The sequence below is a fragment of the Phoenix dactylifera genome, chromosome 6, assembly GCF_051530095.1.
Source record: "Phoenix dactylifera cultivar Ajwa chromosome 6, Ajwa_hap1_PhDact_Kaust_v1.1, whole genome shotgun sequence".
Taxonomy (NCBI): Eukaryota; Viridiplantae; Streptophyta; class Magnoliopsida; order Arecales; family Arecaceae; genus Phoenix; species Phoenix dactylifera.
In genome coordinates, this window is record NC_143195.1 from 31,909,209 (window position 1) to 31,933,145 (window position 23,937).

The window sequence follows — 23,937 nt, forward strand, 5'->3', positions numbered from 1 at the left end:
GTGGCCACGGGTGGCCGGCGTGGTGGCTGCCTCCCAAAAAAAAAAAAAGAGGAGGGCCGGCGGCATTGAGGAGAAGGAGATAGAGAGGGAGAGAGAGAGGGGGGATGGTGAGAGAGAAAGAGGCGGTGCGATTGAGATTTTTGGGAGGAAAAAGAAACTTTTAAATGGGGGTATTTTGGTCAAAAATACAGCTTCCCGACAAAGCTGAAAACAGCGTTTTCGGAAAGCTCCAAAATTGAGCTTCTGCCAAAAAGCTGTTTTCAGCTTTCCGCAAAAGCTGAAACAGCTTCTTGGAAATTTTACCAAACACACTTTTTTACCTAAAAGTACTTTTGGAGGACCAGAAAGTGCTTTTTGGCCCTCTAAAAGCTCTCCCAAACAGGGCCTAAGCCATCCCATTACCATTAGGACTCATGAAACTTGCCGCAAAAAGATAAACCATCCATTCCAACTAGACTAACATTGGAGTAGATAAATAACAACATAATCCAAGGATAACTGGGATAAGCAATGGCCTTTAACACTCTCATTGTGAAGTTTGTTTTGATGATGACTCTTCTAAGCAAGCAACTTGCACTCCTCACCAGCCTATCCCCTTCGGTGCCTATGACGAAGTCAAGAATGACTTTAACAAACCCTCTCAGCTTCGACCCCATCATCAACATACCGAGATTCCATCAAACATCTAATTGGAATCAATGAATGTCCGGCAACAATAATTTCCAATTAAAGTTTGCTACAACACATGCACCTGCATAACTAGTAGCTACTCTTGCACATGCTTACAATCATGAATCCGTACGCAATTGTATCTTATAACATCCATGATCTCAGGCTAAGATGATCCATGCACGCCTGCACAATCTCATAATTATAACTTGGATGCGTCACTCCATCGAACCTATGCTTTGATGTTGTGCACCTTCCGCTCGAATACTTGTGCACCTCTAATACACTTGCATACATGTGACTCAATCCATCGTGTGCTATAAATCCATGCAATACATATATAAGATCAAATCCCCTGTTTCGCTTAAAGCTGAAACCACCATCTTATCATGCATAATCTTCTAATTGTTCGATCTCTAGAATAGCTTCAAAAACAATTAGCTCTTCCATCTTGTGGGTAACCGAGGCACTAATAGTATAATTGACACAATGCATGTCTTCTTGTTGCTTGATCTTTAAAACTACTTTAGAATTGGCCGGCTCTTCCAACGAATAACTAAATCCCTGGAAGAAACCTTGATGTCCTGCACAGTTTCTGCATAAACCGAACCTATACGATCCAACTCTTTGGTCACAACCTCCTTAGAACTTCATATAATATCCATCTGATTAGACTCCTACCACTCCATATTTTATTCTAGACCTGATTGTTCCTCCAATTCATCAACATCGTCATACTCTTGGTCTTTTGAACTTAATCCAATCACCAATTGATCAATTCCCCTGCTTCGAAATCTCCTAACCAATCTATCTCCTCACTGACATTCTCCAAAAATCCTGGCACTAAAACTTGTTTTTCATGCAAATTTTGTTTGAGAACCTTTTGATACTGTATCTCAGTAAATCTCTGAGTAGATAACTGTAAAAATATTCCAAGTTTTCTTTTAACTTTTTCTCCATTCTGAATATCAAGATAATTTTCTATATCCACCGTAGCTTAGAGAATCCACAATACTTTCCTGAATCTTAACATCTACTTTCTTCTTGCTTCTGTATTATTCGAAGTATTTGTTGGTATCATATAAGAACAATCCAAGATATCAAATAATATATTTTGTCCTATCAAATATACTTGACAATAGATGTCCAGCATGGATAATTGGTGTTATTCAACTTAAGGAGTGGAACGGTGGTAGATGAATCAACCATCACAAAAGTGGTAAAATCAGCCATCACAACTCAAATATCTATCATGAGTAGAGTGCACAAGTTTGCACAGAAACACAATGAACTATTAAAAAAGCTCTTTGTACTGAACCATGAACAGAAAAATCATCATCATCCATCCAGTCTCTACATTAAAAACCAAACTTTGAACAAATCAAATCAAAGCTGCACTGCACTTGGTCAAATATCAAAGCAATCTTGCTGTGATACCACGTAGAGTGGCACAATCCTACATAAAATGACTGTCCCAAGCCCAAGGAATGAACACCAATCTCAAGAATATTTGTGAGAAGAAAAAATATCGAAAAAGATAAATTTGGAAAGAGAAAATAATACTTTTATTATTAAATAAAGCTTACACTAAACCAGACCAAATTTCTGGACTTCTACTCCCGAAGGCCTCACAGGCACTCTCTCCCTCCACCAAAGGAAGCCACACACGGATGCCTCAGAAATTTTCTCCAAAAACACATCTATTAAAACTGCTCGCTGCGCAGACTATTTTATAGTACTAACCAACTCCTAGGTCAAATAGGCACCATCCTCAGCCTTTCTCCCTAACTAAAAACAAAATCCCTTTGAACAGAAAGACCAAAGGCCACTATCCTTTCCCGAATAAGCTAAAACAAAATCCCTTTGAACAGAAAGACCAAAGGCCACTATCCTTTCCCGAATAAGCTATACTATTACCATCAGGACTTAACGAAATCTATTCTAAGACGAACCATCTATTCCGATCAGAATAATATTGGAATAGATAACAAAGAACGTAATTCTATAGCTGGGATAAGCAACAACCTTCAACATTTTTAAGTAATCAATAGACATTAGTTACACAATGATACATAATACAGTGAAAAAAAGCATTGCATCATTATGGCATGAAAACATCTTTCCCGTCTGAATGTCATATTTTTGATCCTCATTTTCTATTTGTTACTTATAATAAAATTTTAAATGTCAAGATATGTTTCTGCATCATTGCATAAGGAACTCCCATGACATTAAACAACCTACACCACCATGATATGGTTCAAGTGCCATACAAAAGGATCGAGATACTTCATGCCAACATAAACTAACCACTTGCAGATTTGATGTGTATTCATTAAGAACCAAAAACCTCCACACCGCATACTGGGCATGCCTGGTACAGAAAAACAATGTGCAGAATCAATATCATTTGTGTTAATAAATGAGTTTAACAGAACTACCTAAAATCTAAAGCATGGGAACAACTAGACATGGCATGACAAAGTTCCTAGGGAATTTGAGACACTAGAATATAAAACAAGCCCTTGTTGTGAGAAATATAAACAAGAAGCAGCCTAAAAGATAAAGGTAATGCTGAAGAGGAAAAGAAATGTACACTCTAGTCAGAAAAATATAAGAAATGATACAATGTGTATATGAACCAAACAAATTTAAGCAGGAAAGGAACAGTTAATGCTGCATCAGAACAGAGGGATGTAAACCCCTGAGGTTTCTTTCCAAGTACTAAAATTGTCTTGTTAACCTAATAGCTATATTATGTTTTGTGAGAATCACCATATTTGACCTCCTAGTCAACATGCTTCTCATCCTTGCTCATGAACAGATGGCAATGCCATGACTTAGAACTATGGATCCACTTGACTGCTGGATTAGGGTCATATCTTAGTAACAAAAAGACCTTATTAACTGAAAATGCTGCATGTATTGCATGAACCATGATATTCAGTCTCCTAGTCAAAAATGTTTCTCCGATTGTTTGTCCGTAAACAGCAATTTGACTGATGTTCATTATATATTTTAAGAACATCCTGATGTCTGTTTTTTCTTATAAAATAAACCTATTATTTTTAGGTTACAGAAGGACTAATCCATTTTTCATGAAGAGGCAGTAGAATAAATAGAAGCAGCAGTAGAAGAAATAACTGCAAAGGGTCATCCACATTGACTGTAAAGTTAAAAACACCTTCAAGGTTTGCTGGCTGCTGCAGATCAAGATGTGTCTAAAGAACTATTTGGAGATGTGGAATTCAAGAAAGCATCACTTGCATGCCTAAGGTTTTTGGGTTTCTGTTGCAAAAGTGGCCATACAAACAGCGCTTCAGGTTTTAAGTTTTCAGTCATCTTCAGATTCAGTCAGAATAGGACTCTGGGAAACAAGACATGCGTTCAGTTTGGTTAATAATTTTAGAATGCTCTTAAATTACAAATTGAGCAGTCAAATCCTTGATAACTGTTACAAAGCATATAGAAATTGTAGTATGATTCTTGATAATTTCTTTCCTATTTTTGACTAAGATGTTTCAGAAGAGTATCTTTCTGGTTATCAAAAAAATATTTCTTTTTTCTTTAGGTACTTGTATTTTCTTTGTAAGCTGATTGCTCCATATTAAATTTTCTACGAACTACAAAATGTCCATAAATCCATGTTCAATCCAAAATACATTTTGGATAGGAATAGACTAATGATGTACAAGCTTTTGAAGAATTAAGGTCCATAAATACAAAAAAAAAAAAATGCTGACTAAAAGCATAACATCCTAGATTAAAATAAGATTGGTGCTCAGAAATCAAAATTAACACAGCAAAATTCAAATTGTGAAATGATAATGACAGTAGAAACTACCTTGTTGATCTTTAACCATTTCGTGATACAGGTTTTATGATATTGATGTTGGCAAGGCAATGTGATCAATTTATCTCGGTTCTTATAAGCCAAATAGCAGATCACACATCTGCATGTAGCAAAAACCATTAGTGAAAGGCACAACCTACAATATGAGCTCCTGCAACTCAATGAAGCAACTCGTATCAAATACTTCGAGCATTCAAACATTTCCTTCAGTAATTTGCTTTTCAATTAAATTGACTTCCTATAAAAAGATTCTCAGGCTCACAATGCCTCAGTGAATTATTATTCAGTTTTTCCTGCAAAGTACATCTACTTCTCATTCTAGAAGTTTTCCATAAAGGATAGAACAAGATATACTTGCACGACATAGGGACGCCTACAAATAATATAAAAGTGAGGGAGCTTGGTAGAGATTTCACAAAAGCATAATCTTGGCCTACCAAAAGTTAGTGTATGCTGATAAAGCAAATACACATAATAGTAAAGAAAGAACTAAACCAAAACATACTCCTCATGTTTTTCTTTCTTTGAGAATAAACCAATTTTGTATCTTGAAGTTGGAAGAAAGGATATAAGCTCATCAGATAATCCTCTGCTTTCAGTGCCTATAGCTTCACTTAGCCGTTGCAATTCCTAAAATTATAAAAAAAAATCACTTGTGATACAAAAAACTGAAAACAAACAAAAGTAATCTCAGCAAATAATTAAATAAGACCAATGAATAACAGGAATGTACTTATCATATCAAAAAACAGCATAAGTTACATTTGTTAATAATGATGCTTATTTCAAGCTACATCTGAAATAAAAAGAAAAAAAATGTGACCTCCAACTCGGTGAAGTCAGCCCATGAAACTCAAAATAAAAACCTAATAAGATCCTTGTCTTCTTACTCTTTTACATCATTTTTTTGTACGAAAGATGCATATCTTTGATTTTGCAATATTCTTTTTGGTAGGATGTGCATAAAAATCTCATGAGTATTGTCTGCCATAAATCCTTTTACTTCAAAAGCATGCCATAAGACCCACTAGCTATGTGATACAAGAATTCCAATGTTTGAATACCATTCAGCATTCTGTCATGTGCCAGGCATATATGAATTTATAAGCCACATTATAGCACTCATGCCTTTCTGTATGCATAGCTAATGTTCTCCCTACATCAGTGTGAAAAACAGAAAGCTACATAGTATTTAACCACTGGACCTATCAAAGGTTAGCAAACAATCAACCTCCTGTATGAAGATCCAAGTGCTGAATGGTGCAATAGTGCAAAAATATACTAGTGGAAGGGAAAAAACCTATGCATACAGTAATATTATCAAAGCCTCAATTATGGTGTACAAATAACAAATATCTCTACAATGAGTTATTATGGATGTGCATACATGATAGAATTGTACAAAATCCCTAAGTTTATCACAGGGTATAGGCTAGGCTGGCTCAATATATATTATAAAGGTCAACTTAATGAGATTACTCACCGGACCAAGTAGAAGGATATGAGGAAGCAAGAGTGGTGGGCAGAGTGGGAACTGAAAATTTTGATTTACAATTTATATGGATAGCACTCCAATCATCACTGAGATAAGTTAAAAAGTAAGGTTTGTGACATCGAGGCACAATGCCAGATGACCTCAGTGGTGACGAGAGCCACTACATACAAAGTATTTGGTCCAAAGAATAATTGACATCTTAATTCTTGCTCTTATCTTGGAAGATGTAAGCATAACTGAGCATGAAGTTATATATATATATGTGTGTGTGTGTGTGTGTGTGGGTGTGTGGGTGTATATGTGCGCCTGCGCGCGCGCGCGCATGTGTCTATATATATATATATATATATATATATATATATATATATATATATGTATGTATGTATGCATGCATGCGTGTGTGCGCATGTATGATTGTATTTGTGTTTGTATTGAAAATACAGGTATCGATAAACACACCTCATAAGTCATATTATCTGTGTCTACATCATCCTGCGCAACCTGTGTATAACAAGTCATAAATAACGTCAGGTTCAGATATATGAAATGATGCATTTCCAAAGAATAGTGAACCACAATGCAAATTACCTGAACAGACAAGCTTGCAGAATTACGTTCCAAATTAGCCGAGGAAGATTGTGTGGGGTTTGCATCTTGAAGAACCATGCCAAGAAAAAATCAGTCATGCCAGAATTATTGAACGGTCATTAACAGACTAAGAATTATAACTGTTACAATTTCAGCAGTTTCTCTTACAAGTCCAGATGAAAGAGAAGTAAGAATGTTATATCTAAATTACTGACTCCTACAGGTAAGAAGTAGCATCTTTTTGAGAACCTCAACAGTTAATAAATTTGATATAACTGCTGCAACACCACTACAGTAAAAGCATTAATACATTAAATTTGCAATGATTCTTAGGTTTATAGAATAGACATTATTACTCATTGCTATCAAAATATATATGATAGAGTTGACCTTCACAAGCTACATTGTACAAACTTCACCTCATTAACAGAAAAGAGATTCATATCAACAACAAAACATAAGTAATAGATAGAAAACATAAACTGAAGAAAGCAATATCCCATCAAAGTGGGACCAACTTGATTGATTCTCCTTTGCCACCTGTACCAACCCAGGGCCCAATCTTCCAAATGGAAGAATAAATGATAGACATGCAGCAACAATGTAGTTAACATCATAATTATGACACAAGCACAATGGACAAATTACTTAACTCGAATAATTACTTCACTCCAAGAATAATTAAAGTTGCTTGAAAACTATCTTTACCAGCTTCTGTTTCAGTAATTCCACCAAGGGAAGTATCAGCAAGCTGATTCTCCAACTCTTGCAATTCTCTAGCTAGAGCTTCATCTATAGCTAGCTGTGACCCAACATTTGCAGTTTTTGAAGAATTTCTTTCGGCTTCCCTTGGGAGATGATCATGATTATGTCTAGAGTTATTGCTTGAGGAAGCTGTTGTTGTATCACTCCGAGCATTTCTTTGGAAGGTTTCATAGGCACTTTCCTGCACGGAAAGCTTACTTAAAATAATAAAACACCATTACAGGATGGTTTTACAATTATTATCAGTTTACTGATATGAAAAATGACTACTGATTGTAGAGTTAGCTTGGGGACCCTCAGGTATTGCTCTTCTTTTCTGATTTTGTTTTCAAAAACCCAAGAAGAAAAATGAGCTAGACTGAACAATGTATACGATGAAATCCTTTTTTTTTTCTTAAATTGTTTATAAAATCTTTAGATATCTTTATTGCTTTCAGAAAAAAAAGTTGAAAATAAAAGCAAGGAATAGCATAAGTTTGTGCAAATGCTATCTTCAACATTAATCTCCCTACAGTATTCACTAGCTCATAAATAAACAACAACACAAAAACAACAATACCAAACAAGCTGTTATTTTTTCTGAAAATAAGTGCAATACGTGCTAATATATATTTTGTCAACACCTACACTACAAGCATGCAGTTGTGTTATGATCCATCCATTAGACATGGAATCATGATGATGTGCCACTCTAGTTCTTAAGTAAGACTGATGAATGAAGCTCTTTGGTGACAAAAGCAGTTGTTCTTGTATGAGAGTCGAATTAAATCATACTAACAGCTAATTTCTGTTTAAATCAAATATAAACTTTTCTATCTAGAGTACTAAGATCTGCTATGATAATTAATATGTGATTTAGAGAATGCATGTGATTGACTACTTAAAATATTTGACTGCATATTTTCAGAACCAAAGAATTTAAAATTGTAAGACCATCAGTGTCAGTTCCCTGAGAACCATGATAACAAACTTATATGATGCACTTCTGCATTACAAATTACAAGATTATAGCACCGTGGAAAAGTACAAATTTAGTGGAAGAACTAGTCCTGCAGCCCGTATTGCCACATTATTCCATTTGAAAATCAAAACATCATTTAACTAATTATAAGTTCAATGTTTGAATTTATTTGAAAGTCCGAAAGGGCTATGATTTTCCAAGGAACATATACACAACAGTCTAGAGAGATTAGGAAGGAACCAATATGTTGCCCCCTGCAATGTACTAGATGGATCTCTTTCATGGTACTACAAATAAAAGATGCAAGGAGCATGAGAAACACATTACAGAAATAAAGAGGAAAACAAAGCAGAGGTTATGTCTATAAGAAGAAGAGAGAGGTTTCACTGATTGAGTGCCAAAGAGTTCATGGTGAATTCTCACTCCTCTTGTTACAAGGAAAACCCTCAAGAAAGCTCTCAAAATACCTTACACACAACCATAGAAGATGCTTAATACAAAAAACCTATGGAAGCTTTCATAGAGTGGGACTAAATAGCAGCAGTTGGATCTTGTATATTGAGCCTATGCAAAATTAAGTTTCAACCTATGTGATTAACCAAAGTTTCAGTGAGATTCATGAAACAGTACCCCATGAGTCCATGCATAAGAGCCAGGCTATCCCCTTATACAAGTTATTGTCACATGAAAGCCTGAACTCACCACAATTAAGAGCATGAAGAGAGTGCAGCTCCCTTTACTTCACTAAAAGCACCAGCACTCTTATTTGTTTAAAAGACAACATACTATTGGTCACTTTGACTTCAGTTGCGCAAATGATTACCTCAGCATAGAAGAGTTGAAGCTAAACTGAAATAATTGCCAATGTTAGCTACCACTTTGCTTTTGAGTTAATGAACAAAGCAAAGTCACGCATAAGATGGTGATCTACTAGTCTTTTTGACCGCCCTAACTATCAGTTTGAGAACAATAATAATCTTTTTAATGACCATAAACTGATAATATGGTGATTTTGCAATTCTTAGAATCACAGTTGTTATAAATAATTTTGGAAAGACTATAATTAGCATTACATGCCCCACTGTGAAAGCTCAAAATCACTAAGTTACAACTATATCAACATAATATCTCTTTAAAGAAACAACAATTTTTTTTTTAAAAAAAAACAGTTAGAGCCCACCTGAGCTTGAAGATCTTCTGCCAGTGCAGAAACATCATAATCGTGGAAATATCCTCCAAAATTCTCTTCCACCACACAAGAGACGGGGGCATTTACATAGTAAACATTTACTTGCTTCTTTTCCTTTGTCTCAAATTCCATCCCCATGATGGCCACCTAATTGGAAAAAAGACTAGAAGTGCTGATAATGGAGTACTACTGGGAATCGGCCAGAACATGCACGCACGCACACACATATGACATACTGTTTACTAAAATGTATAAAATTTAGATTTGGAACTTTGATCCTCCTGCAGTAACAAATTTAGAGATGATCATCACTGCATAATTGTGACCAGACGTTGTAAATGGTAAAGTAGAAAGGGACAAAGTTTTAAGCAAGTGAAATGGCTAAGTGCAACTTTATATACAAAATTTTGAAAATTTCATACAACTAAATATAAACAAAGAAGAATGAAATAAAACCAAACTTACAGATAATACTCTGTTTATCTAATCGGATCTTCAATTTTACTATTCTACTCCTTCCAAAAACCAACACAAGTTTACTCTGTACTGTCTGAAGCTTCTCAGAAAGCATAGTAAATAGCAGAAATGTTCCAAATACACAATACATGACAAAGAGGGCAATAGGATTATTCAGAAAGAGATGGCTTTTCCTGGATGAAATGAAACATTTGATTCATGCAACAGAAAGAAAGATTTCCCATTCCTTAACCTACCCAAAGGTTCAGGGTAGATTGTTAGCCATTGATTTTTGTTTCTCTCGTGTTGCACCCCTTTTAATTAATTCATCAAAAAAAAAGTTCCCAGATACTTTTCAAATTTGTAGCAAACTTTTTTAAATCCTTCTATTTCTGAGCTTTTTTCCTTAATCAAATCCAAATGATGAATGGTGTTGTGCTCTGAAAAAACAAACTGTTGATTCAACTTCCTACAGCCAATGGCAGGAGCGGCATCTTCTGTCAAGATACTATTACGTTATAATCCTTGCTTATCAGAGGGACCTCTGGCAGTGAAGACCAATCCAATTCAAACTTGATTCAGTTCAATAATTTTCACAACAGAACTAACCACAGTTAATCATGGAAAGAATTTTTTTATGACAAATTATGTCTCAACATAATACTATATATATAAATCCAGGTGCAAAAAGCCAGATGTTTTAAAGATCCCAACATAAATATAATAACTAATCATTAACAACTTCCCCTCTGATAATAGAGGGGAGATCACCATAACAGCACGAAAGAAACAAAGTTCAGCACTAAAGAAAAAGTCCCAGAACCACACCCCAACAGTCACAAGCATCACATACCTAAAGATCCTTCATTTTCCTAGTGATAAGTAGCAAGATCCATTTTTCCTTGAAGGAAACATGGTAAATTCCCTTAATTGGTACGAAAATTAAGAAAAGACCAGCTAAAGCCATGAATCCAATTGCAGTCATGAAAATAAAATCTCAAATCTCAAAGCTCAACAGTTTCTTTTTTTTACTTCTAAAGCAATAAAAGCTCAAAGCATCACTGACCCAAGAAACCGTCTTTTTACCAAATTACGAAGAAATAATCAAATCTAAGAGGAGGAAGAGGAGGAGGAGGAGCAACCTTACCTTCGGAGGAGCTCCTGTTCTCTCCCTTGCTACCCTTGGAGTCTGTGAACCATGTCTTCAATGGGAGTCCTCGGAGATCATAGTGCACGCGTCTAAAAATGACGTGATGCCGTTCTCCCGGGGGGGTGGGTCCTCCGACGAGGCAATTTCCAGGTGGGGCCCCCTCCGCCTAACCGTTGACTCTTGGTCAATTCTTTTGCTTGCGGGTGAATGCCTTTTACCATGCATGGAGCCCTTGGTCGCCAGATTCACTCCTGCTGCTTCTAGCCGTGATATTTTTTTTGAGTGGTCCAATTTGCCTAGATTTGAAGTACGTGATTCCTTTGTTGCATCTCGTTGCAATCGAAAGGAAATTTAATCGACTTTTTTGAGTGCCTTCTTCCTGGGGCACACCTGAATTGATTTGATGCATGGAGGCTCAGGGGTTATGATGGAATTGTAGATTTGAATAGTAGTTTAATCTTTACTGGTGGTTTTCCCATCCAATGCAACTGCTTTAACTTTCTGAATACAATATTTGGCGGTTGTCAAAAACTTGTGACGTATGGATGGGTACAGGCAGGTAGTCAGGGTCATCCATTCCTTTTGCTTCTTTTTTTTTTTCCTCTCTCTTTTATGCTTTTATTGTTACCCATCCATAATTAAGCGACAGCATCCATAAATATGAAAACAGCGGAAAGGAGGAAGCCATATCTTTCGTCATGATGATTATATTTATTTTTTAGACCTTTTGATAAGTGGTACTCTTTGCCTTTCTTTTACCCCTGTGTCAACTCGACCTACTTTGAGGGAGAAAGTAAACAAGGCCCCGCCTCCGGCTTCAGCCGGCTTCCTCGGTTACTGAGTTTCTTTACAAAACCAAAAAAATAAATAAGAGAAAGGGGAGTCTTCATTATACAGGATGGCGAATCGATAAACCTCTTTCCTATTGTCGACTTTGGATGAACCCATCAAAGAGATACAACCATCTGTAGATGATGATCATGACCATGTTCTCTCAAAGAGTTATGTTCAGGAGCTACGCATGGCATAGGATTTGGCACCTAAAATTTCTAGACAAATAAGTTCGTCCATAAGCAGGGCATACGAGGTACAGACGCACTATTGTACAAAATGGTTTTTTTTCCGTACCAAGCATTAGTACGAAATTAGTATGATACAGTATGCTCCATTGCAGGATGCTATATAAAGTAATTATTTTATATAAAACTATTGCATATAGATGGATAGATATACCATATTGCTTTCTCCTTGCATTTTATATAATCCACCGTCGAGTTGGTGCACCAAATTATAATTAATATTGAAAAAAAGTAAAGAACATATCATTCTGTCGCCATTGTATATAACTTATTATTATAATTAACCCTATATAATCTTTAATATGCCATCTGTATAAAATATCGTTGAACCGGTATAATATGATATGTCTCATATTTTTAGTTTGGGTCAGCATCGCATATTCTGTACAGAATGTTATATAGAGTAATTATTTTATATAAAACTATTGTACATAGATAGATAGATGCACCTTCTCGCATTTTATATAATCTGTCCTCGATTGGTGCACCAAGTGATGATTAACATTCGAAAAAGTAGAGAACAAATCATTCTGCCGCCATTGCAATGCATTTTACTATTATAATCAGCTCCGTGGGGGAGACGCTGGACATCGCGTCCAGAATAACACTGCGTTTTTTAGCGAGAATAGACCGAGCCATCTATTTGGCGATGCAATCACTTATTTTGTCACTCCCTGGCTGTTTGGGACGAAATAGTCGTTAGGCGGACCACATTGATAAATAACGCGACTCACGCATGGCAATCGACAGAGAGAGAAAAGGACATGCTTGCAAATGGTACATTCTCAACACCTTCCTTGCAGGATCATGAGAGGACGGACCGACGAAATTTGAGAAATAGATAGTTTTTATCTATTTTTTAGTTTAATAAATAAATATATTATTCATCCATTGTGGTCTATCATTTGCATTCTCTCGACAGGACACAAAAAAAAAAAAAAGATGGATGGAGTATATAAACAAATAGGTTTCTATGTACACAAAATTCTCTCTCATTATTTTTTTACAAAACCCAGCACTATTTTTATTTATATTCCCTAATTTTTAGTTAACTATTTATATGAAAGCAATTAACTATTTGAATTCTAATATTAATTAATTAATTAATTATATAATCAATAATAAATAAATTAGTTCATATATAGCTAATTTGCAAATTTATTTATTTATTTAAATTATATTAAAATTAAATATTTTGATAATTTGTATATAATTATAAATTATAAAGATTATAAGTTTAGATATTGTCCTACATTTTTTAGTATAAATAAATATTATAAATTAATAATAATGATATTTTTTCATGAAATGATAGTTCAGTAAAAATATCATATAAATATCATCCATCGTCTTTTTTATTCTTTTTATACCAAATTGAGAAGGAATCATTTCCATCCATCTTTTCATGTTTCACCAAATGTACATTAGAGGATGAATGGAGGACTAATCCAATTTTTTTTTTTCTCCAATCCTTTTCTTCATGTCCTTCGTCATCAATCAAATTTGAAAACTTTTATTTAAATTGAAGATTTTAAAAGTTCCATAAATCAGCTCAACAGAAGATCCTTTTGCTACTTGCTGCCATGAATTGGCCATGTTGGAGAGAGAGAAACTCTAGAATTATTTGTGGTATACGTCTCTGGATCTCTCACCGTGCCACAAGAAATTTGATTTCCGATAATTATTTTCTTTCTCTTTTATCTTATTCGTTGGCTACAAATGAAGGTGCGATGGTGGTGTGAATGGAGCAGCAATGTCATGACCCAGCGGAATTGGATTCTAGCTTCTCTTATCAAAGTATTTGGGATGATATTACCGAGTACCTACTGTTTGGAAAGTGCTTTTTTACGCTTTAAAGTCATATACAAGTATCATATTTTTTGAGTAATACCAAATAAATAGTCATATAGTAATAGTTCATATCAAGTTATTTTAAAGTTGCAATGCTGGAAACTTGAGGTCAATTTGATTTTGAGGTCGAGAGGTTGGATGATATCATGATCAAAATCTAATCAAATCCAGCTTAATTTGTTCCTGGATCAGCTCAAAATCGCTAATAGATCTAATCTTGCTACTAGAGACAGGCTTGAGTACAAAAAATTTAAATTTTAAAAGGCCGGCCCAAAAGCCGGTAAACATGCATATAATTTAGGCTGAGGACCGGCCCATGATCAGCTATGCATTACATTAAATCAAATTGTGCTTGTGTCAGCCCACATGTGGCCCATCTGTGAAAATCAAGGGGTCGAGTGTTAATTTTTCTCCTTAATTACGAGAGAGAAATGCTAGCTGTCGAGGCCATTTAAAGATACCTGCATTGCATGTCTTGTTTCAAATGTTTCTTAAAATAAAAATGGATGTATAAATTTGTTATCTGACTATAACTCTAACATTTGTTTTAGGTCTGATTAATTGAGTATACATCTGATGGTTATTCTTTTAGTTCCCATTTCAGCACTATTGCGGTAAGCATTTTTTCTAAATCATTAGATTTTTGTTCTTAAATTCTGCTCGGTGATGTCCCTCTCTTTTTAATTAGCTTCATTGAACATGAACTAAATGGCCAAATGAAACCTGAATCTTGGAGATGTAAGATTTATTTCATCTGTTTCATTGCAAGGGATGTATGTATCATTATGAACTGCAGATTTTTTCTTGAGGATATTTTCGCTGCAGGCTCTGGCACCACCACTACAACAATTGAGTGGACCATGGCAGAGTTGATCAAGAACAAACCGATCCTGGAAAACCTTCGCCCTGAACTTGAAAGGGAGATTGGAGGAGACACAGTTAGGGAGTCCCACCTCCCTCATCTTCATTATCCTCATGCATGCATAAAAGAGACTCAAAGATTGCACTGTGCTGTTCCTCTTCTTGTTCATGAAGCTCCCTCGTGTGAAACGGTGGACTACACGCTTCCAAAAGGTTGCCACGGTGTGCTGGTGAATGTCTGGGCCACTGGGAGAGATCCACAGACATGGATCTGGGGAGGGTTCATTTATTATGAATAAGTATAACTGATGTCAAATATTGCGATCAATCCGTTGTCGGTCTCAATGAATTTGTGCTGCAATGTTTCTTAGTCCACATAGGTTATGCATACCATTTGTAATAACCTAAGACCTCATCCAAAATCGCTAGCTGGAAAGTATTATTTAGATTCCTTGGTCCTTTATAAGTACTCAAGATCTATCTAGCGAATAACCGATGTGGGACTAGATACATGCCCGCACGGGTCCTCACAAATACCCCTCTATTGGTTGGACTCTAGTTACTTGGCCATGGACGAGAGGTCACTCGAGGGTACCTATGCTCTTCTATTAGCAGTGGGATAGGTAATTCTAGAACTGCATTGTTTCATGGTTCACTCATAGTAAATTGAATCTATTGGCAGAGGCCAGTGTGGGCCAAGTTAGCAAGGCTCGCCCGCGGTGGAGGCTGGTGTGGGCCAAGTCGCAATCAAATGTCGGAGGGCGCTTGGGATGGTTGGTTTGAAGACTATGGTTAAGCCTTCATTATTACCTGTGGGTTTTAGTGAGATGGCAGCACCTACGGTCCTAAGGTGTGGGCCAAGTCAGCAAGGCTCGCCCGCGGCGGAGGCGGATGTGGGCCAAGTCGCAATCAAATGCCAGAGGGTGCTTGGGATGGTTGGTTTAAAGACCATAGTTAAGTCTTTATTATCACCTGCGGGTTTTAGTGAGATGGTAGCGCCTAAGTCCTTAAAGTTCTCTTGGTGACGCAAATATGTGGAGAAAGTATACTAGAGAAGGGTACCAAAACTTGCATTTATCCTTCTTGTACAGTAAATTCATGGCGCTGCTTTCTTAAGCGGGGTTAAGTTTCCTTTTTCTCTCTCTTTTAGAATGGGGCACGGGATTGTCTTTTAGAAGATACCGGGTTCAAATCCTTGTTGTTGCTCAAAGAGATTGCATCCTCCAGTTCTCCTTCTCTTTTGAAGGAAATCCCCTTCTACTTTGTCACGCGCTGGAACCGGATTGTGATGGGCTAGAAAATTGCGAAAAGGCCGTGATGTGCTGCGAATGCTTGGGCCACTGGAAGAGATGGGAAGCATGGGACGATCTATTAACCTTGTCACTAGATATGGGCTCTTTGTTGAGCTACTGAATAACATTCATCCAGATCTATTTTTGTTTCCAAATTTATCCAAAATAAATAATAATTTGAGCATCTAATTAATATTCATATCTGTATTCATATCCATCAAAAAAATAAATATAAATATAAATAGATAACTATCTGATTTGTATCCCAACATCCGATTCTATTTATAATTTTATTTAATTTTAGGTAGCATTTTATTAACTTAATTTATCTTCTACTTAGTAATATTTTTTATTTTGTGCTCATAAAGTTTAATTATCCGACGTAGTTTTGTATTTATGTCCATATTTTCACTATTTGATTTGTAATTGTATCTGTTTAAACAAATATGGATAAAAATTTTTGTATCCTGCTAATATTTATATCTATATCTATATTCTTCAAATAAAATAAATATGGATATTGATATATTGATATATGATCTATATTCGGTTTAATTTTAACATTGCACAATATCAAATTCGGACTCTCTGGTGCAGCATAAGGAAGCTGATTTTGTTGTTGCTAGGCTGGGTCATACCATGCTGGGATGGTAAAACCAAAACTATTTCCCCTTTCAAATCACTTATTTACCATGATTCTCAGCCATTGAATTGGGGCTGATGCAAGGGCTGATGCCCTACAGATTTCTCCACTTAAGAGGGCTGAGACAGCATGGAAGAGAGAGAGAGTTGGAATTGGAGGATGGGAGCAACTCATGTGTAGGGTTCTCTTCCATCAAAAAAAGAGAGAAAAGTGTAGGGTTCTTAGTTATTCTTCTTTCGTTGCTGATCCCTAAATCCCATTTCAATTAGTTCGGCCTAGAAGTTCTAAAAGGAAAGAATTAATATGACTTTCCAAACCTTTACTCTTGGCATCCTAGTTTCCTTCTTATCAAAGCTGGCCATCGAAGTGACAGGGGCCTTAGACAATTATAAAGTTGAGCTTTGCTGGAACGCATTTTTTTTGTATTGCTGACACTTGATTGGTTCCCTCAAAGCAAAAGCAGGGGTTACTTGCATGACGCTACCCTCCGCTATTCTACCATTGGCTGGTGGTGAGATTAGGGAATATACTAAAATCTAAAGCTAAAACTAGCTGGGTGCTTGCAGCCTAAGTTAAGTGGATGCATCTCATGATCCGGATCACGGTTGTATTAGCCCTCATCTTATCGTCCAGAATTCTCCAAAAAATTGGATTTGTGCTTTGTTTCTTAAATTACTTTCCAGTTTTTTAAGTCCTTGTCAACATATCTGGTCGATCTTTAGCTTTTTTTTAAATTAATATTTAAGAACAGTGGTTCAAACCACAATTTTTGAGAACTCGGTTTTTGTCATGCTCCGAACTCAGCACCTAAATTTGGGCACGTGACATGGCCTTACACTCCCTAGGGTATAGCCCTAAAGAATATATTAGGCCTGAGATGAACAAAATTTACACGATACCAACAATTATAATTAAATCAGTCCACTAACATTAAATCATCAACTGGTTCAATTATAATTTTTTTGATATCTATCGATATTAGCAAAATAAAAGAAATAACTAACTAACTAATTACTAGCTGTACGAACTCCACATCCTTCTCATTCGAAACTATGCTTCCTATGACTCTTGAAAAAAAAGAAGAGTATAAGTTTTTTCAGCCCAGTAAGAATTACAAACTGCTACATCATAAGTAATAAGAAAATAATCAAATAAAAATACTAAATAAATAAATAAATATCGTATCAATATTCGGAAAACTCATAAAAAATATGCACATAAGTTTTTATTATCATTTTTTCAAAGAAGCATATATATATATATATATATGTGTGTGTGTGTGTGTGTTTGCGCGCGCGCGTGTGCACGTGTGTGTGTATATATATGTATACATACATATACGTACGTACGTACATGTACATACATATATGTATATACATATATATACATATATATATTTGAATGTAACCAATTGTTCAACAACGGTTTCTTATGTCATGACATTCATTTCTCATAATTTCTAGATTTCTCATTAATTAACCTTTGATTTTTGACTAACCAATATAATGACTCAGACAGATACCGTACCACATTTTAACCCATGATGGCTATCCTCATGCATTAGCCTATGGGTACTATCAAGATTCCACGTGTAAGCCCATAGTGGCCAGGAGATTTTTTTGTTCTTTTAAGGCATCTTTAGAAGGAGCCAAATATTTAGGCTTTTATAATTTTTAATTAAATTTATTTTTCTCTCTCCATTGTTTTGATTATTGTTGCTTGATTCACTAGGTGCTTGTTCCAGATCATAGGCCAGCATATTTGACCTATATCGAAAAATGTATCCTTCTACATATGAGTGGTAGGCTTCATGTGATATCAACCTAAATCAAGATTTTACTAGTAAATTGCCTAAGCTTAGGGTTCTTGTGAGCTCATGTGAGCTAAGCTGAACTTTGAAAAATCTTCATTCTATCCTAGGAATGCAGCCCGGGCATCTTCATGACTACATTTTTTTCTCTATTTGCATGCATTATTGATATCTAATCTCCATAGAACATTTATAGGTCAGATTGGGCACATGATCCTTCCAATATTCACATCCTTATTCTAATAAATACATCCTTATGCCAAATTTCTAAATGTTAAAAATCCTAGCAACCTTAGTAGATGATGGAGATTCAGAAAAATCAAAATCTTGGTTTATCTTGGCTGAGATAGAAGGTTGGAGAATTTTAAAATATCTAAGATTTCTTTAAAATCTCAGCTACTATTCCACGGGCAAGATATCAAAATCCTAGTCCATATAACAATTCCAAAATTACTAATTATTTTATGGCATTCATTTTGAAATTCTAAGTTAAAACATCTATTGAAAAAATCAAATAAATAATTAAAAATATTGATAGATATATTGATATTGTATTTGTCAATGTTTTAGGATTTATTGCTTTGTATCAATTAAGCTAATCTAGGCCGGGACTTTCTGTACATTGTGACAGTGAGGGGCTGATACAAATACCGAGGATCTTAGAGAATTGGATAAAATGAAATCCTTATTTTAGATATTTTTCGGAGAAAAAAATAGCACATTATACTAATTATTTTTAAAAAAAAACTATTGGTGTCATAATCTTTTTATCAAATACTCATTTTTATCAAATCAAACACATATACTTTTTGTGCAAAGTACAAAGTGTAAGTATACGCAAACCATCCACACTCATTTTTGACGAAGAATGACAGTATAAAATCGAACCTTCCTTTTTTTAATCTCTTTTGTCCCCACATGAAAAAGAAAACGTGGTAAAGCGGGAAGATCAGATTCCTGTTGATCCAGATAAGCCACCATGCATCCGGATCGTAGTTGTATCCTTCGCGCGAAAAAAAGTACACCTTCCATCGCGCGAATCCACCGTTGGATCATCCACTGCTCGCTTTGAGAGCTGTGCAGGCGGATGACCGATGGAGTTTGCATCGCTTTGAGTTCTGTGCGGTTGGTGATCCAACGGTGGATGTGCGCAGAGGAGGGTGAATCCTTCTTTCCGGCGAAGGATACGACCGCGACCCGTGCGTGCTTACGTGTCCTTACACGAGCCATTCCCAAACCGAACTCGGCATGAACCCGAACTCTGCATGAAAACCGTGGCATCCCATTGACCACATATTCTTACACATTCAACCTTGATTTCACAAAATATTATAAAAAAGAAGTGAGAAAGCCCAACCGTCACGCCACCGCTAAAGCCCGCTGAAATATACGCCCAATGGACAGGACCACCTTAATATATTATCCTAGCTCTCCACATACATCCAAACCCACTTCTATTATATATTTCTTTGGCACACAATAATATAATACGTATTGCATACATTTTTTCTTTTTTAATATGTATACATATATATATATATATATATATATATATATATATATATATATATATATATATAAAATAAAACCAAGATAACTACCATTTTGCAAAATAAAACCGGAGCCAGCAAAAACACTACCATAAAAGAGTTGTCTCTAAGCTGCCTTTAAGCTTCAAGGAGAGCCTGGCTGCGCGAGGCTTTCCATCTACAAATAGAAGAAGGATAAAGAGAGAGATTTGTACACACCCTTTCCATAAATGTTATCCATAGCCTGGCTATACAACTGATATGGAGATGTAGCCAACCTTTCCCTCTTCCCTCTTCTCCTCTGTTTCTAAAACTCCAAGATACGGTTCTAACGTTATGGCCGGCGCTTTCACACCATATTCCAGTGTATGGAAGCTCTACAAGCCTTATTGGAAGCGGGTCAATTTCCTGTCCATCGCCGCCATCGTCGTCCTCTGCTCCGCCTCCTACCTCCTTGGCATCTGGCAACATGGCGGTGGAGGCGCCACCTCCCGCGCCGCCTCCTCCACCATCCTGGCTACCGTCTCCTGTGACGATAACAATAACTCCCCCTCGTCCACCGCCGTTACTGCTCTCGACTTTGCCAACCACCATGCCGCCGACGAGTCCGCCTTCGCCGCCCCGGCGAGGCGGGACTTCCCGGCGTGCGAAGCAAAGTACTCGGAGTACACGCCGTGCGAGGACGTGGCCCGGTCGCTGAAGTTCCCCAGGGACCGGCTGATCTACCGGGAGCGGCACTGCCCGGTGAAGGGGGAGGAGCTTCGGTGCCTGATCCCGGCGCCGGCGGGCTACCGGAATCCGTTCCCGTGGCCGGAGAGCCGCGGGGTGGCGTGGTTCGCGAACGTGCCCCACAAGGAGCTCACGGTGGAGAAGGCGGTCCAGAACTGGATCCGGGTCGATGGGGACAAGTTCCGGTTCCCCGGCGGCGGGACCATGTTCCCCAACGGTGCCGACGCCTACATCGACGAAATCGACAGGCTTATCAACCTCCGTGACGGGTCCGTCCGGACCGCCATCGACACCGGTTGTGGGGTTAGTTCTTCTTCCCTCTCCACGTGCTCTCTTCTCTTCTCTTCTCTCCTCTTTTATCGTCTTTAAGGTGGTGTATCGGCCGATTCGCCGGCGGGTTACGCCGGTTCCGACGAAAAGATTAGACTTTGGGATGGTGGTAACTTAGCTGTGGATTCCATAATTTATTCTTTGATTTTTTTTTCTTTCGGAAGTATGTGTTTGTCTCTTGGTATTCCTGATTTAGTAATCAATTAATATACTTATAATTAAGCACATTAAACCACCAGGACTTTTGTAACTTTTAACTATTTGTGATTTCGAGTTCGTAACTTAATATCAGGGAATTGGATTGAACTGGGTCTTTTTCAGTTTTTTTCTGTAATTAAATTTAGTAATTTTGTGTTCTATAATTAAGTCTTATAAGAACGCTTTACATTTGGAATTATCTTTCCATATTTAGTGTCAGAAATTGGACGCAAATATTCTGTTATCCTTTTCTTTTTCCTTCGTAAAAAACTCGAAAATTTGGGCAGTCCACGGGATTCTCCATGACTCGGTCAAGGCCAACGGTCAATATGAGAAAAAAGCTAGTTCACCTTGTCAACACGGCACCTCAGTTGGCTCCCGTTGGAGAACAACTATAGGCTTGTTGATCTTCTTCTAGATCACTGAATTCTTTCAAACAATGGTGAATGTAGGTGGCGAGCTGGGGAGCTTACCTTCTTTCCAGGGACATCCTAACAATGTCATTTGCCCCAAGGGACTCCCATGAAGCGCAGGTCCAATTTGCCCTCGAGCGAGGCGTGCCGGCCATGGTCGGCATCCTTGCCTCCAACCGCCTCCCGTACCCATCGAGGGCCTTCGACATGGCGCACTGCTCCCGCTGCCTCATTCCTTGGCATCAGTATGGTAATTCTCCTGTCCTTCAATCACCTTGCTTCACTCTTAATCATATTGCTCTACTTCCTTGTATGATTGTTTTAATTCCTTCAAACAGATGGGCTCTACTTGATTGAGATCGACCGTATTCTGAGACCAGGTGGGTACTGGATCCTATCAGGTCCTCCCATCAATTGGAAGCGCCACTGGAAAGGGTGGGAGAGATCACAGGAGGACCTAAGTGCAGAGCAGTCAGCTATCGAAGCCACGGCCAAGAGACTCTGCTGGAAGAAAATAAAGGAGGAGGGAGACATTGCAATCTGGCAGAAGCCCACCAACCACATACACTGCAAAGCTAATCGGAAAATCATCCAGTCTCCGCAGTTCTGCACAGATCAGAATCCTGACGCTGCTTGGTTTATCCTCCACTCAAAGCTTTAATTTTTTGATCTAATGCTCTTCCTAACGACCTCTTTGAATTGCTAATGTAGGTACACAAAGATGGAGGCTTGCATTACTCCCCTACCTGAGGTGGATTCAATTCAAGACATGGCTGGTGGGGAATTGAAGAGATGGCCTGAGAGACTGGTGGCAGTGCCACCAAGAATTAGTAGTGGAAGCCTCAATGGCGTTACCGATGAGATGTTCTTCCAAGATACCGAGCTGTGGAAGAAGAGGGTGGGGTACTACAAGAAGCTGCTCAACCTAGGAGAGAAGGGTAGATACCGCAACCTACTCGACATGAACGCGCAGTTTGGTGGATTCGCAGCTGCCATGATTGATGAGCCAGTCTGGGTGATGAACGTCGTGCCTACTGCGGCGAATAGTAGCACGCTTGGTGTTATCTATGAGCGTGGCTTAATTGGAACCTATCAGGATTGGTGAGTTTGGATTTCAGAAACTTTGGGCACTCTTGCTGCTTCTAGCCCTGCTTTTCGATATCTGACACTAATCTTCCTTCGCTGCAGGTGCGAAGCAATGTCTACATACCCAAGGACTTACGACCTCCTTCATGCCGATTCGGTGTTTACTCTTTACAAGGACAGGTAGTGAGCAATATTTTTTCTCTCTTCCCTCCTTGGCTCTAAGCATGGACCCAATGTAAGATGATGCAATCAATGATCGCAGATGCCAAATGGAAGACATTTTGTTGGAGATGGATAGAATCCTGAGGCCTGAGGGTACAGTGATCTTTAGAGATGATGTTGATGTTTTGGTGAAGATCAGGAGCATTACTAATGGAATGAGATGGAAAAGCCAGATTGCTGACCATGAAGATGGTCCTCGCCAGAAGGAGAAGATTCTGTTGGCAGTCAAGGATTATTGGACGTTGTCAGACCAATAGCAAGAGCAACCAAATGGAGCTGCATAGCAAAAGGAGCTTTACAGCATGGGATTCGGCTATCATACTTGTCTGGCTTCATTTAATTTCTGCGATTCATTCTTTCATAATTCATTGGTGCTGCCTCTCTCTCATTGTCCTGATAAGTGGAAAAAATAATAGAGGAGCATACTGGAAGAAAAAATCTTGGAGCGAGCAACTTTCGATTAGTCTATGCCCCAAGATGATTTGTATTTGTTTGTTTTGTTGGGTGGCTCGATTGTGAGATATTGACTGCACAGATTTTGTAACAATTCTGCAACCAAAAGTAACAAATATTGCTGATTTTCCACCAAATCGTTCTGTATTCGTTCTAATCTCATTCACATCGGGTTCTTTGCTGCTTACAGATCAAAATTTTTTAATAACAATGTTAACTAATTAACTAATTACATTATCAAAATTAAAATAGTCAACATACAACTCATTGAAATATTATCATAGCCACCAAGTCAGGAGATAAAGAATGACTCAA

The 23,937-nt window shown here is 37.4% G+C and overlaps 2 protein-coding genes across 4 annotated transcripts; one reads left to right on the forward strand and one right to left on the reverse strand.

Moving 5' to 3' along the window:
• Positions 1-2,742: 2,742 nt before the first annotated feature.
• On the reverse strand, positions 2,743-11,250 carry LOC103711144 (uncharacterized). 3 transcript variants are annotated; one of them, XM_088723680.1, is made up of 8 exons: positions 11,124-11,250; positions 9,512-9,667; positions 7,314-7,551; positions 6,606-6,670; positions 6,477-6,518; positions 5,028-5,152; positions 4,514-4,622; positions 2,743-3,043 (listed from the first exon to the last, which is right to left on the reverse strand). In XM_088723680.1, exons 2-8 carry the CDS (start codon positions 9,656-9,658, stop codon positions 3,005-3,007), a joined length of 765 nt encoding a protein of 254 aa, XP_088579806.1. In that variant the 5' UTR covers positions 9,659-9,667; positions 11,124-11,250; the 3' UTR covers positions 2,743-3,004. The 3 variants fall into 3 exon arrangements, with proteins under 3 accessions (XP_088579806.1, XP_088579807.1, XP_008795396.3); XM_088723681.1 differs by having other exon boundaries at positions 9,512-9,801; positions 11,124-11,227; XM_008797174.4 differs by having other exon boundaries at positions 11,119-11,225.
• Positions 11,251-20,261: 9,011 nt separating this feature from the next.
• LOC103711145 (putative methyltransferase PMT15) lies at positions 20,262-23,759 on the forward strand. The gene is made up of 6 exons (XM_008797175.6): positions 20,262-21,223; positions 21,901-22,111; positions 22,200-22,497; positions 22,573-22,962; positions 23,050-23,127; positions 23,210-23,759. The coding sequence occupies exons 1-6, from the start codon at positions 20,528-20,530 to the stop codon at positions 23,424-23,426; spliced, it is 1,890 nt and encodes a 629-aa protein (XP_008795397.3). The 5' UTR covers positions 20,262-20,527; the 3' UTR covers positions 23,427-23,759.
• Positions 23,760-23,937: the final 178 nt, after the last annotated feature.

What these genes read in the sequence shown, in the direction of transcription:
- LOC103711144 (XM_088723680.1), bottom strand. Translation starts at nt 9,658, where the DNA reads ATGGGGATGGAATTTGAGACAAAGGAAAAGAAGCAAGTAAATGTTTAC. An exon ending in AATTACTGAAACAGAAGCTG is followed by an intron (nt 6,671 to 7,313) that starts GTAAAGATAGTT and finishes TGGTTCTTCAAG; the next exon opens with ATGCAAACCCCACACAATCT. An exon ending in CTGCAAGCTTGTCTGTTCAG is followed by an intron (nt 6,519 to 6,605) that starts GTAATTTGCATT and finishes TGTTATACACAG; the next exon opens with GTTGCGCAGGATGATGTAGA.
- LOC103711145 (XM_008797175.6), top strand. Translation starts at nt 20,528, where the DNA reads ATGGCCGGCGCTTTCACACCATATTCCAGTGTATGGAAGCTCTACAAG. An exon ending in CCATCGACACCGGTTGTGGG is followed by an intron (nt 21,224 to 21,900) that starts GTTAGTTCTTCT and finishes TGGTGAATGTAG; the next exon opens with GTGGCGAGCTGGGGAGCTTA. An exon ending in CAGAATCCTGACGCTGCTTG is followed by an intron (nt 22,498 to 22,572) that starts GTTTATCCTCCA and finishes TTGCTAATGTAG; the next exon opens with GTACACAAAGATGGAGGCTT.